Source organism: Hydra vulgaris, chromosome 10, assembly GCF_038396675.1.
Source record: "Hydra vulgaris chromosome 10, alternate assembly HydraT2T_AEP".
In the NCBI taxonomy this organism is placed as follows: Eukaryota; Metazoa; Cnidaria; class Hydrozoa; order Anthoathecata; family Hydridae; genus Hydra; species Hydra vulgaris.
In genome coordinates this window covers 25667501-25683850 of record NC_088929.1, presented here as the reverse complement: position 1 = coordinate 25683850, position 16350 = coordinate 25667501, and the positions used below count along the sequence as shown (strand labels likewise).

Below are 16350 nucleotides of genomic sequence, written 5' to 3'. Positions count from 1 at the left end.
AATTTTATTACAATTGTTGTTAAAACCATTGAACTAAACTTTATTACAATTATTGTTTAAGCCATTGATCTAAATTACAATTATTGTTAGCACTATAAAAAGTAAACATTTTAGAATGAAAGAAAAGTGAAGAAATAAAAAATGGTAAAAAAAAAAAAAAGAAGATGAAGACTACAAAGTAAAAAAAAAAAAGACGAAATATGTGAATTAGAAAACATGAAAAAGATATGTGAATTAGAAAACATGAAATTATGCTGAAAATGCATATGTAAAAAATCTTAAATTTGTGTTTTAACTTATCGCATTTTTAACTTTAATCCCATTGAATAGGTGTTTAGTTGTTTAAGTCATAATCAGTTATAAAGAAAGAGTTTTTGTTCAATTAAATTGTAAAAAAATAAATCAATATCAATAAATCGTATATGATAAATTGTGACCTGATTGATTGATAAAACATGTTAAATGTCAAGATGTATGGCTACTAAAACACTGTATTATAATTACTGAACAACAAAAAACTTTTTTGACACATTACAGGAGAAAATGTCTTGGCACAGCAAAAAAATGTTTGTGTTCCATAATATAAAAAAATCTGTGAAAATACATATAAAAAGTATACAATTATCGTAAAAAAAGAAATTGTATTTTAAGAAATGTAATTTCTTGAAAGTTAATGTAATTGGAATCTTGGTAATATTAATTCAGCTAAATAAAGTGAGCAACAGTTTTCAATAATATCTCAGGTGAAAAAATTCATTCAAATTTAAAAACCCAAAATTTGAGACATTTTAGATGTATAATAATATTAAACATCTAAAACATCTCAGTATTTTTTAATTTTAACTTGAAAACCAAACTCATTTGTTTTTAACTTTATTGTGCTAAGTTATTTGTAGAAAAAAGCCAGCATAGAAATAATTTGCACAAAAAATATTTATTTTAGTGCTTGAACTTTAGAGAAACATGTAACAAGAGCATTAATAAAATATTAGTAGAATTTTATCTAAATCAAAGAGCTATACTAACGTACTTGTTAAATGTACTTACATATTTGTTACATGTACTTCAATGATGCAGGTTGAAACCTGTCACCAGCAAACTGTAGTGTTGTCAAATGGTTGATTTAAAAATTTCAACCAAGAGCCTAAGCAAATATTTCAGTATTGGGTTTTGAGCAAAATATCTATTCAGGTATCTTTAGTAAAAAGAAGATGATAGATTGAAAAATCAATGGCAAAAAAATAACAAGAAAACATGACAAAAAAGTAGAGATAAAAAATGAAATTTCTTATTGTATTTTGTTTTTGGATAAATTTGAAATTATAAAATTAACAAATAATTATAAATTAGTATGAATATAAAAGAACTTTAAATTTAAAATTAAAAAAAAATTATAATTTTCCAAGAAAACATTTCTAGTACTTAATAAATGGGCAGGAAAGCTTATTCAGCACAACAGAGGCACTACGAAAAACATAACAACAGCATACATAATAACTTATTATTATTTTTTATAAAAATTTAACCTTTTCCTCCCATATTTCCTGTTGCTTTTGTGTGCTTATCTGAGTAATCTTCTTATGTTCTTCATCCTTTTTTTGAAGTGCTAAAATAAAGAACTATTTGAATAATGAATATGGAAGATATTCAAATTACAATACCAAAAAAATATTAAAAATATCATAGTATAGAAATGTCAAAAATTGTGAGATTAAAACAGTATATTCAAATCACACTTATATCTGCAAGCTGCCATCTGTGCTGCAAGGTTTATCCAGCTATAATGGGTTAATCTTAACTAATATTTATACTAGCCTTAAAGTTTTCAAAATCTACAAATCTATATACCAGAATAAATATTGTATAATAAATTGGTAACGTTAGAAAAACAAACTTTTTGCAAATATAAAGTTTTTTTTAGCATTACAAGTTTTTATTACATTTAATTTTTTACATTTAATTATTCAAGTAAAGTGCAACAAGCTATAAAACAGTATACTTTTTTTTAAGTTGAAAACCTGAAGCTCAAGTTGGTTGATAACTGTCAAATCATGAGAGGACTTGACTTGAAGAGAACCTATTTCCAACAAAAGTTTTTCTCTAAAATAAAAAATAAAAAAAAATAATAAATAAAAATATAACAACAAACAATTTACGTTCTTATGAAGAAAATACAAGATTATTTTAAACTTTTTAAAGCAAATCTTAATTTTTATCATGAAAGAACAAAATAACTAATAAACAAATAAACCAATTACTTGTCAAAATTTAATTTTTTACACTCTTTACGAAGGTACTCCAATTCATTCACAGTATGAGTATTTTCATTCTGAAATGATTTTGTAAATGGTCTTTGAACTAGTAATTCAGAATCTTTTAAAAGCCTAATAAAAAAATATACCTTTTAAAAGCCTAATAAAAAAATGTACCTTTATAAACACACACAAATATCTTTTGTACTTGTTTGAAACGTCACGTACGATATCATAATGGAATAGCCATTTGTGGGAGATTCAATAGATATTAAAAGTTAGGACAGGTTATTGTATGAGGTACATTTAAAACAGCAAAAAAGTTTTTTTTACCATTCTCCTTCTTTTGCTTCTATCATTTTAAAAAGTTTTAAGTCAGCATTTTAAAACTTAATCTGTGCAAAACATATTAGAAACAAAATGCAACATGTAGCTTTTTTACTTTACAAGTCTAAAAAATTCAAAACCTGCCATCTCTTTAACCTGGCAATTAACAAAATGGGACTAAAAAGTCTTGGACACCATAAGCATATACAACTAACTTATAACCAATGCACAGTGGGACAAATAGCATTTTTTTTTTAGTGGTTTTTGTTATTAACGTTAAATGAGCCCCTGAGATGCATAGTGGTATAAGTCACTCATATCTAGTTTTAAGAAGTCTGACTAATATCATTATGGCTGTGAACAAAAACAGCTGTTTAGTGAGGAGCATAACAAAAAACAATTCCAGCATCATTATCGATATCATTAGACTTATACCACTCTGCTATGTAATAGAAAAAACAAAATGCTAACCATTGGTGGCAATAACTCAAAATATTGAAAAAAGTGACTTATACCACTATGCATCTCATGGGCTCATATAATATAGTTATACCATAAAAAAACATCTCATATAACTTAAACCTTAAGTTAACATAAAGCATTAAAAAACCTTAATTAAAAAAATTAAGAATTAGACTTATTATTTTTTAATTGAAACAATTTTTGATTGTGAATTCATTTCTTTTTTAATTTTCTTTTTCGTTTTTGAAGTTTTAATGTTGCAAATACTTTGAAATTTTTTATATCAAGCATCTTGAGTTTTTCCACTATGTAGACCTATTGGCAAAACTAGACTTTCAATTAATTTCAGTCCATATATTAGGATCTTGTGGAGACTCTGGGGAGATCTTGTGGGTTCTCTGGGACATGTAATACTAATGGTACTAGCAGAAGTAGAACTTTGCAGTTTTCAGATGAAGTAAGCAAAATTTACTGATATCCATTTCATATGCAAATTGGGATTATGAGCAACTTTACAATTAGTTTTTTGTTTATTCTGGAAATTTCGGCAAACGCAATTTAAAATTTTCAAAAAAAAAAAATAATAATAATGATGCATGGGCATATCTTGAGATAGAACTTACCTGGGCACTATATGGCTTTTAAAAATACTATTACAAAAACTTTGAATTTTCATTTTTATTGTTGAACCTTTGGTAAGTTAATTTCAAATTTCGATTTATTCAAGAGCTCTTTTTTAAAAATATAAAATATCTTATTTTTAAAAAAAGTTTATTTAAAAGTTATTGTTATTTTTTTCAAGTCATTGTTATTTTTATGTTATATAATAGTCATGCAAAACTTTTCAACAAAGTACAGGCTTTTTCACATAGTTTAAGATAAAAAAAGTATATTTTACCATCAACTTATGTTTAAACGAAATTTGATTTTGTATACATATTAATAAATTTGAAAACAAATAAAATTAATTAAAAAATAATCAAACAAATTTGAAAACAAATTTTTTTAATTACACAATTATCAAAATTATTGGGTTTTTTTTATAATTTATTTTTAAACTTTATAAAAACGAGATTGACTTTTATACACTAAAACTCCAGCTTGGTTCTAGCAAAAACTAGCGATTTTGAAACTTTGCTACATAAGCCAGATGACAGAAAACTGCTTTTGGAGCAAAATAAATACTGTTGGTAGTGATCTAAACCAGTAAAACTATTTTCTTAAGGAGCCACACTATTATCTCAGCCCATACATTTATTGATTTTTTACTTGATAGTAAAAAAATTGTTAAACCAATGAAATTTTTTGTTTTTGTGAATCAGTTTAATGAAGGAGTGCACACTCTTTTTCTCCAAATCAACACTAATTTATTTAACTTTTTATTCAAAGAATTATAAAAAACACTGACTTACTGAATTTTTGGGGATGATTCATAAGATTTTAACTGCTGCAAAACCAGATCATAATTTTGCTGGAGAACTTTATAGCCCTGTTGCATTTGTTTGTATGATGATTGTAGAGTAGAGAGTTCAGCTCCCTAAAAATATATAATTATTATTAAATAACCCCTAAAATCATGAAACCCCTGAAATCACAAAACCCCCTTAATAATTACAAAAAAATAAAAAATCTTTTTTTTTTTAATTCACTACTTTAAACTTAGAAATAATCTTAAATATATTTTAAAATTTCAAAAACTTGAAAAAAATCTTTTTATTTTTACATATTTAATAATTACGTATTTTGTAATAATAAACTTAAAATTTTTAAAATTTTTATTTAAAGATTTAAAAAGAAATAGTACTTTAACTCTTTTTCAAAATAGTATCAAAATGTTTTTATAAGATGTTAAATAAAGCTGACAATAAAACTGCTGCATTTAATGCAATAAAGTAAAAAATAAAACGAAAAATTTATTGCATTATAGACTGAAAATAACCATATGCTGGGTTTCATATATGTATCAACTGAGGGTTTACGTAGGCTGTATGTAAACCTTCACCAATCTCTATTTCAGATTTACATAATCCACGGTATAATATATAATATATATATAATATATATATATATATATATATATATATATATATATATATATATATATATATATATATATATATATATATATATATATATATATATAAATTAGTAAAAAACAGTTATCTAACTTTTTTCTTCAACTTGAAGTTTCACCATTGCTGGATCATCAGGAAGAGTTCTCTTCCTGAAGTTTCACCATTGCTGGATCATCAGGAAGAGTTCTCTTCCTGATGATCCAGCAATGGTGAAACTTCAAGTTGAAGAAAAAAGTTAGATAAGTGTTTTTTACTAATTTAATTTATTATTGCTCTGTTCTTTAAGAACATTGAGCACTCTATTTGTAAAATACACTAACATAATTTACATATATATATATATATATATATATATATATATATATATATATAAAGACACAAAATCACACACACACACACACACACACACACACACACACACACACACACACACACACACACACACACACACACACACACACACACACACACACACACACACATATATATTGCCCATTATAGTATTATAAAAAAGTGAAAGAGAAGCAACATTACAACAACATGACAATGGTTGAAGGTTGGCTGCAAGAGCAGGTCCAACTACGTTTACAATGAGTTTTTGCACCTTGTCTAAAAAAAGAGCATAATTTGAAGATCCGCTACAAATATAACAACAGTATTCCATACAAGGACGGTTTTGCAATTAGAGATAAGTAATAGAAAGTGGCAAGCACGATAAAGAAATGCAACCTTAGCAGATGTTAATTTTGCAATTGATATGAAATATGGTTTCCAAAAGTTTTTCATTGTGTTTCATCAACAAAGATTCATCATTTCTGATGAATCTTTGTTGATGAAACACAGTGTAAAATGAAAAAAAATTGTGTTAAGTGATTTTCTACTAATATACTACTGTGATCAAAAAGTAAGGTGAATTTTTAATTTAAACTTCCCGCCTTATTCGAATCGTCCAATCTTTTTTATTTTTAAGTTGGTAGGAATGTCATTAACATTTGCGCCAAATTACATGTCAAACTCATAATTATTTTTTTTTGTTTACACTTGTTTCTAAAGTATCAAAAGTGCATTCGGCGATTTTCATGATGTCTAATTTTGTTGAGCAAAGAAGTGCTATTAAATTTTGTTTGCGGAATGATATTTCTGCTGCTGAAACGTATCGAATGTTGCAAAAGGCCTTCGGTGAAGAGACTATGTCTCAAAAAAATGTTTACAAGTGGTACAAAGACTTCAAAGAAGGCCGAGAACGTGTTGATGACTTGGAACGCTCCGGACGACCATCGACTTCGATTGATGATCGCCACATCAACAAAATCAAAGAATTGGTGCTTGCAAATCGTCGGTTAACCATTCGAGACCTTGTTGACATGGTTGGAATATCATTTGGGTTGGTGCAAGCGATTTTGAAGGATCATTTGGGCCTCAGAAGACTCAAATCACGTTTGGTGCCGAAATTTCTCAATTTCTTTGAAAAAGAGCGTCGCGTTAAAACGTGTGAAGCAATGCTTTCTGACTATCAAGACGTCTACAAACAAATTATTACTGGCGATGAGACTTGGGTCTACGCATACGACCCTGAAACAACCGACCAATCGAGTGAATACCGTGAAAAAGGCGAGCCGACACCGAAGCAACCACGTCAAAGTCGCTCAAAAATCAAAGTTATGTTGACTGTTTTCTTTGATTATTGTGGTGTCATGCACTACGAATTCCTTCCAACTGGCCAAACTGTCAACAAGGAATATTATTTAAGCGTTATGCGACGTTTGCGTGAAGCTATTCGCAAAAAGAGAACGGAATTATGGGCCAATAACTCTTGGATTTTGCACCACAATAATGCGCCTTCGCACACAGCACTGGTTCTTCGTGAGTTTTTCGCCAAAAACTCTACCCATGTTGCTCCACAACCACCGTATTCGCCCGACTTAGCACCGTGTGACTTCTGGCTGTTCCCAAAGCTCAAGAGACCACTCCGGGGAAATCGTTTTGAGTCCATTGAAGAGATCCAACGTGAATCGGCACGCGCATTAAAGGCTATCCCTACCGAGGACTTTTTGGCATGCTTCGAAGACTGGAAAAAACGTTGGCAAAAGTGCATTGGGGCCGGGGGGGGGGCCCATTATTTTGAGGGGGACGATACAGATTTGGAAGAATTTTTTTATAAAATGAAAAATAAATATTTTTCATTTTATAAAAAAATTCACCTTACTTTTTGATCACAGTAGTATATATATATATATATATATATATATATATATATATATATATATATATATATATATATTTATTTATATATATATTTTGTTCTATTCTTTTTATTAACATTTAAATAAGCATTTCATTACAATTTAAAATACAAATATGTTATAGTAAAAAAATATGTACATATAATGATCGTTATTAAAAAATAAAAGAACGCGGGGACTTGTGGAAGACCATACGGTCTTGTCACTAAAAATGTTCTTGTTAAAATTGTAAAATAAGATATTTACAAGATAAAAAATAAGTAACGAAGTAAGCAACTTAAAATATTCCGTTGTAAATACAAGATGCGTTATATCTATTATATATGTAGATTACAGTTGTAATGATATATATATATATAATTTTTATGAATTCATGTTTAAATAGAGGTTAAAAAGGAAAAATACTAAAAAGTTAAAAAGGAAGAATACTAATCATAAGTATATTGTTAAATCTTTGATTGTAAAAATGAGTTCTTTAAGCTTTCGTTTAAAAGAAAAGTAGTTTGATGAATAAAATCATCAGTAAAACTTTTTAAAACTATTTTATTCCATAAGAATGGTCAGCGATAATCAATACAAGATTTAAAAAGATTTGTTTGAAAAATGGGCTGCTTAATAAAATTATCATTGTGTAAAATGTACTTATTTTTATCTTTTAATAAATACAAACAATGGAAAGAAATCGGGGATGAATTTGTTTTACATTTAAACATAAAACAAAGAATGTTACAAATATTAGCTCATATATATTAAAAACTTTCATTTCAAATAATAGATTCTTGGCATGACTATAACGGTCTTTAAAATACATAAGACGTGTTACATGCTTCAGCTGACAATAAAGAGGTTTAAGTTTATTTTTATTTGTACTGCCCAAAGTAATGTTTGCATAGTTTATGTGACAATGAATAAATGAGCGATATAATTGTACTAAAAATGTTTATTTAAAACATTTCTTGCTTTGTACAATATTCCTATACTTTTTGAAACTTTACTTAATAAGTTTTTAATGTGATTTTTCCATGTAAGATTTTCATCTATACAAACACCTAGAAAGTTGGTAACTGTTGCTTTTTTAATTTGTATATTGTCGATAACAAGTTGAGGCATGTTAATTGACAGTTAATGTTTTTTGATAAGAGGATGGAAAAGAATCCATTTAGCTTTATTAATGTTAAGAGATAATTTGTTAGTCTTAAACCAGTCAGATATTTTGATTAACTCTATGTTCACATAATGAAATAGAGTAGGAATGCTTTTGTGTGACATGAACAAATTAGTGTCATCAGCAAACATAATTGTTATTAAATCCGAGGCTTTGTTTAGATCATTAATACAAAAAAGGAAAAGAAGAGGTCCTAATATGGATCCTTGAGGAACTCCACATTTAATATTTAACAAATTTGATGAAAATGTTTAATCAGCGTAAACAAATTGTTTACGATTAGTTAAATAACTTTTCAACCATTTTAAAACATTGCCTGTTATAACATAATATTTTAATTTTTTAGCAAGAAAATTTTTATGATCAATGGTATCAAATGCTTTTGCAAAATCAATAAATATTCCCAATGTGAGTTTGAAATTGTTAAATGAGTCTGATATACTTCTTGTGAGCTGAATAATAGCATGTTCTGTTGAATTATTTTTTTTAAATCCATATTGCATGTTATATAATAATTTGTTTGATAAAAGGTGATTATATATTCTGTTGTACAAAATTATTTCTAAAATTTTAATAGAGCATTTAAAGATTTGGAAAAGTATGTCTTTTAAAACGTTAAAACAGCTTATAATAACATTCCTACTGACATCATCTGGACCAACTGCTTTATTTGACTTAAACAATTTAAAATCACTTACAAACTCTTCAAAAGACAAATCAAAAAAATTTTAATACAAGTTTAAAGGGTAATATGTTGCCTTTATTAATTTTTTAGGGTTTGGAGTTTTTCGGCTGGATTTGGTCCAACCAATACAAAATAGTTATTAAATTCGGAAGCAATTACTTTTTTATCAAGAAAAAGATTATCAACTACTTTGATAACTGAGGGCAAAGATTACAACATTTTTTAAAGTGTTACCAGTAATTTTGTTTATTAGTTGCCAAGTGCGTTTTAAATTTAATTTATATTTTTTAAATAAATCAGTGTAGTATTCATTTTTTTAATTTTTCCTTAGGCGTTCAAATAATCTTACGCAATTTTTATAAATGATCTTACTCTCAGTTGTTTTTGATTTTAAATATTGAATATAAATTTTTTGTTTAATTTTAGAAGATTTTTGAATACCCTTAGTAATACATGGTAAATAAATTTTTTTATGTTTGTAATTTACTTCTAAAATTGATGTCAAAAATTTTATAAAAAATTAAAAAAAAAGATTTTTATATTAATGTCTTCAAAAGTTAATAATGCCTCAATTAACTAAAGATAGTTAATATTTAAAAGATTATGAAAAGTTCGCTTTTTAATTGATTTTTTTTCATTATATAAAATTTTTGCATAAATATCTATTGTAAAGAAAATAGGAAAGTGATCAGATATGTCACTTTTAATTATGCTTTAAGCGAATTATTAAAAATATCATTGGTTGTAATGTTATCAATTAAGGAAGTTGCTGTTTGAGTAATTCTAGTTGGTTTGTTTAGAGGAACTGCTCCAGTTGGTTTGTTTAGAGGAACTGCTCCATTTTTAAATAGGCCATTATAAAACCCATTGTCTTTTTTGACGTGATACTCAATTTAAATTTAGATCACCTAATATGTAAAGTAATTTCATTTCGTGGTTGCTTTTATTATAACATCATCATGTAAATATATACAGGGGCTATTCTAAGAAAATAAATTGAGCAGCGATACCCCCTGTTTAGCGCCTGCCATAAAGAAACTTAATGGAAACATTGCCGTATGTAGGCAATTTCTTGCAAAAAAACATAAAAAGTCCAAAATTTTATGAATTTAGGCAGTGCCCAAACACGGTCGGCACTGATGATGGTTCAGAATAGTCCCTGATATAAATATATATATTTTTATGTTAATTCACCTCCGGCTGAGAAAGTCACTACAGTCAAGGAGGCTACTTTAATTGTGGTTACAATCCTATCTTAACTTTATAACCTGGAGCTCTATCACTAAACCTAGTTTATCACTAGTCTATCACTAAACCTAGTAAACCTAAACAACTTAGTTTCTCCGCGCAGCGGCCTTGCTCGGCAAGGTTCGTGTTTCGGAGTTAAAGAGTTGAGAGAGGGTTGCACCACGAATAACAACTAAAAAATAAAAACACAAAAAAATGAGTAGCCTCCTCGACTGTAGTGGCCCCCCTCGGGCCTTGGGGAGGTGAATAATCTAAAAAAAAACAAACCACTATGACATTTTTTTAAAACACAACATGGAAACATACCAACCATGGATTTAATTAATTTTTTCAGTTTGTTCACTTTTTCTTTGGACAATTCAGTAGAGTTGTTTTCTATAAACTGTAATTTAAATAACATATTTCAGTTTACAATTTCCATGAAATTGAGAAAAAAATTATGCATTTTTTTACACTTGTTAAATGTCACTTCTTATTTTTGTTTTTATATAAAAATAGTAACACTCACAACAGACAATTTGTACCTCTGATAATGTTGTACTAGAATGAGGTAAATCACTTGAACCACCAATCTTCTGATACTTTTTTTTTAAACTAAAATAAACGTCAAATAAATGATTATCTAAAATAAACTTCTTTAGTATATGACATAAATAAAATTCAACTTAAATGTTTTAAAAATCTAATTTAAAAACAATGATGTCTGTGAACTATACTGAAAACAATGATGTCTTTGAACTACTCTGAAAACAATGACGTCTGTGAACTACTCTGAAAACAATGATGTTCATAACAACACTGAAAACAATGATGTTTGTAAACAACTTTGAAAACAATGATGTTCATAACAACTCTGAAAGCAATGATGTCTGTGAACAACTCTTAAAACAATCATGTCTGTAAACAACTCCAAAAACAATGATGTCCTTGAACAACTTTGAAAACAATGTCTGTGAACTAGTTTATATAGTATTATTATTACTAGTTTATATTTATTTTTTTATTTATTTATTTTTTATTATTATTTATATTTATTATTATTTTATATATAGTTTAAAATGAACATACTAAAAATTACAAAAAGTAAATTAAATGGAAAAAAACAATGGAAATGGAAAAAAACAAAAAAACAGTTTTAACCTTAAATTTTCTTTATATTTTTTAATTAATAAATTGTATTTTTTTTGAAGATTTGCAAACTGTATTTCACATTCCAAACACTTTTTACAGTACTAAAATATAAAAAATTATTTATAAATGTACTTAAAATTTATAAATCAACTACAGCCTTGTTCGTCAAGGTCCGGATTTTAGAATTAAAAGTGTTGAGAAAGGGTTGTAACCACAATAAAATTAAATAAAAAAGCAGCCTTCTCAACTGAAGTGGCTCTCTCAGCATTAGGAAAGTAAATAAAAGAAAAGAAAAAATAAAGATTACACTTATCACAAACAAAACAATACAAAAACTTATTTTAAACAAAACAATAAAAATAATAATTAAAATCCTAATAAAGTTTTAAAATTTGTTCTTTTAAGACTTTTTAATGATTATTGTTAATAATAAAAATATAAAACATACCATTTGCTGTTGAATTCTATTTTTGTTTTCATTTTGATTCTATAATTAAATTTTTAAATTAAATTTGCTGAAAATTTCATTTTAGTAATCCCCTTCCTTCCTGCCTCCCCCAAACAAAAAAAAGAAAAAAGAAATATAATTTATTAAAAAACTGCATGAAAATTTTTATTTACAGCTGCAAACCCTTTGTTTTCCTCCGTCAACTTCGAAAAAAGATTTTGCTGCATCTGGGCTTTTCCAACCAGCTCATTTATTTTCTGAAAAAAATTTATATTATTATAATAAACATCTACTTTTTACAATACAAAATTTTTAGAACTCATCAAATCTAAGAACTCACAAAATACTAAGGTATTGGCATTCAATACAATCAGTTATAAAATACTAAGGTATTGGCATTCAATACAATCAGTTATAAATAGTAAAATGCAAAATAACAAAAAGTAGTGTATAAAAAGTGTTCTTAAGGATTTCTGTTAAGAAAACGTTAAAAAGATTTAATATTAGTAAGTTTTTTAGCCATAAACTCATTGAAGCCAAAACTTCAATTAATTTTGATTAAAAAAATTGGTTAGAAGTAAAAATTTGAATTCTAAGTAAAAAATTTGTCATACAAAATAACATGTAATAACTTAATAACAATAAAAAAAAAAAGTTTAAATAATAATAACAAATATAAAGTTTGTCAAATATAATAACATTAACTCTTAATAAAAAGTTTATTAAAAATAATTTTTTAATCAATAAAAATCAAATTCACTTAAAGTTATTTAGATTCATTAGATTTATCAAAAGTTTTAAGTCAAGTATATTACAATTATTATTTTATGTTTATATAAAATTTTGGTAATAATGATCATCATCGTCATCATCATGAAAATTAGCAAAATCATAATGATGACTTTACTAGAATTTCTGTTAACAATTTATTAGGAAAAAAACAAATAGTCTTTATTAATGAGATTTAATAGCCAAAATGGTTTAAAAATTTATTGTTAGCAGTAAAAAAAATATAAAATTCTAATGAGTATAAAAACATACAAAATGCCAAAGCTTAAAAAATTAAAAAAGAAATGACGGAGAAAAAAAATTGCTAGATAACCACCAATGCTTTCATATGTAAATAAAAAAAATCAAAGCATGTTTTCCATTCCATAAAAAAATATTCATAATAAACTAACTCAGATTGAAAAGAGATAAGTGAAATGATGATGATGAAATATTAAAGATAATAAAATAATAATAAAATGATGATGATGAACTATTAAAATGATAAAATATTAAGTAAAAAATTCTGTAAATCATTTGATGAAAATGACAAACTAACATAATATAAACTTATATAATTTGCATGACAATGTGAAGTATTTAATCTAGATATTGTATTTTTGCACACAAATATTAAAAAGAAATTGATTTGTAAAACTACAACAAGTCTATAAATTCTAATTCTAATTAGCTGGTGGTATTTAAATATGTCTTTAATTAATACAACCTTGCTCTCTTCTTGTTAATTATCTTCATCTATGATATCTATGGAATGGCTAATTACAAATATAATTTCATTATTTAAAAAAGCAGCATAATCAAACCTCAGAATTCCTGATCAATGTCCTTGACATTGGTTATATGCAAGTTAATGAAAATTTTAATTTAAAAATGGAAAGTTTAATTTAAGATTTGGTTTAAATTAAAAAAAAAAAAATCCAAGATAAAATATATTTGTATATTTTTAATGTGCCAAAAACCAATATGATTAACTTTTTAAAAAGTCATTGATTTTTCACAACTAAATTCAATTTAAGATTAATTGTTGAAATCATTACTTTTGATATCTTAATGAATTTGACAAGATTTAAAAAAAAAGTCAATTTGGCAAATAAAAATATAACAAATGGGTCAAATTTTTATATTATTTGAATGGTAAACAAATGGTCAACAACTTTAAACAAGAAAATATGTAATATGTATATTTTGTTCAAAAAACCCTGAACTATAACTATCAATTGATCATAAACTAGAAATAACCAAAAATTAATTTAGAAGTTAAAAAAAAAACATAAGAAAATCTAGTACAGCAAATCCTAGATTTGATAAGACAAACTTTCAAAAATATAAACAAAATTTTAATAATGCAAATTACATAAGCATACATGACAGTAAATTAAATGACAGTAAATTACATGACAGTAAACAGTAATACATGACAGTAAATTAAATGACAGTAAATTACATGACAGTTTTGGGGCAAAATTTTTGGGGCAAGAATTTTCTTTCGGGGGAAATTTTTGGAGCGTAGTGATAAGGCAAATATTGTCTTCTTTTATCTTCGGTCATGTAGTTTTATTTATACAACACAGCATTTTATCCTTTTTTTTAATGGCGAAAATAAATAAATTATACAAAAAGAGAGGAATTATAGCTATGGAGACTGCCTGAAAATCTTAAACATTTTCTCAATAGAAACGTGAAGTATGAGGGGTTATATAAACAATTGACTGATTCCATTTTAAAAATTACCATCACATCCCCATGCAGGTAGTAAAAACTTGTTTACCAATATTTACTTTATCACTTGTAAGAAATTAGAACAAATATTTAGTTTAAAAACAATAGAAAACAATCAAAGGCAACATTTGCTATGCAACATTTTTTTTTATCAAGACTAAAACAATATACTAATATTGTTTTTGTAGTTTTGTTGTTGTTATTATTGTTTTTTGTTGTTTCTTGTTGTTGTTATTGTTGTTATTATTTTAAAAAAATCAACAAGTTTGAATGATTTCTTATTTTTCAAATAGTTTTTTTTTTAATTTTTCATTAGATTTTTTTTTTTGACTGCTCCTAAACTTTTTTTTTTAATCTTTAAAATGCAAATATATATGAGCGCATGAAATCTATAAAACTTATGCAGCATTCAAAATATTGAATAATATAGTGCACATACATATAGTGGAACAAATATAGTTTCAAATAGCCATTTATAACTCATTTTCATAATTTTAAAAAAACATTTAAGAATTTATAATCAATAAGTTTTAACATAAGAATGTAAGAAGTTATAAACAGCATATTGATTACGTATAATAAAAAATACTAACATTTTCTAAAGATTTTAATTCTAACTGGTGATCTGCTTTCTGCTTTGCAATCACTTGATAAAAAAAAAAATTGCAAAATTAATTTCTAAAAAAATCAAAACTTTTCAAATTATTTAAAATGTTAAAAAATACTTTTTAACATCAAAACTTTACAAACAGTAAAACCTTTAATTAAAATAGTATATAACTAAAAAAGATATATAAATACATAAATATAAAAATGTTACAAACTGGATACCATTTTGAGTTTCATCTTGAAGATTCTGTAATTTTTTTATAAGATTACTCTGCTCAGATATGTGATTTGAACAATTTAAATGGTTACTCATGCTGTTTCTGATAAACAAAAATAAAACTTTTTAAATAGAAATAAATGCCAGATAATATATATATATATATATATATATATATATATATATATATATATTCAAAAATTTGGTTCGAAAAAAAATGTTTCGATTTTTATCGAATCGTATATTTCTGGATTTTTTCGGATATTTCCAACCCATTTCATAGATATCCGGCGCTATGGTATTATCAAAATAATTTTATTTATCCAAAAATACCTTTTAAGCAAATGCTAAAAGGCTAATCAGAGTGAGAAATGCTCCAAAAACACTTTTATTTTAACTTTTTTTGAAATGCGTGTTATAAAAAAATGTTTAAACTTGGATTTCCTCATATTGCTGATTTGATTTGTGATTCAATTTGATTCACTAATCATGACCTGCTTCAATTAAAAATGCCAATTCATAGGGCCCTAATATATACACACACACACACACACACACACACACACACACACACACACATATTCTTGCATAGTCATTGAAAAGTTTCTTCCATAAACTATTTTTTTTAAAACGAATGCTCATAAACCAGACATAAAAAAGTTTAAAAACTTTTTTTTTCAAATTGATAGTTTACTTGTACAAACCAAACCATTAGTCGATGTATCAGTACTTATTGCATGGTCTACCTTTTTGCCAGTTGATGTAGCATCACTTAACATAATTGTTTAAGCGACATTTAAATATCACTGAATTGTTGATGGTTGCATAAATCTTAAAAAAAGCGTCAAAAGAGACTTTTTTCATCATAAAAAATTCTATGTTATGCGAAGATATATATATATATATATATATATATATAGTTGTTTTCTTTTTTATGTAATAGATAAATGTCACAAACAAAAATTTATTAAATAATTAGA

The 16350-nt window shown here is 25.9% G+C and overlaps 1 protein-coding gene across 3 annotated transcripts in view; it reads right to left on the bottom strand.

Moving 5' to 3' along the window:
- The window catches only part of LOC101239598 (centlein), a 55586-nt gene that overhangs the window by 14367 nt on the left and 24869 nt on the right, over positions 1-16350 (bottom strand). For 2 of the 3 annotated variants that reach the window (XM_065807616.1, XM_065807618.1), the window contains 11 exons: positions 15376-15473; positions 15138-15190; positions 12210-12293; positions 12037-12075; positions 11598-11689; positions 10982-11051; positions 10768-10839; positions 4454-4578; positions 2259-2384; positions 2000-2100; positions 1527-1606 (listed from right to left, as the gene is read on the bottom strand). In XM_065807616.1, coding sequence (XP_065663688.1) covers positions 1527-1606; positions 2000-2100; positions 2259-2384; positions 4454-4578; positions 10768-10839; positions 10982-11051; positions 11598-11689; positions 12037-12075; positions 12210-12293; positions 15138-15190; positions 15376-15473 — 940 coding nt within the window. The remainder of the gene's footprint in view (positions 1-1526; positions 1607-1999; positions 2101-2258; positions 2385-4453; positions 4579-10767; positions 10840-10981; positions 11052-11597; positions 11690-12036; positions 12076-12209; positions 12294-15137; positions 15191-15375; positions 15474-16350) is intronic. The other variant, XM_065807617.1, reaches the window with a different exon arrangement.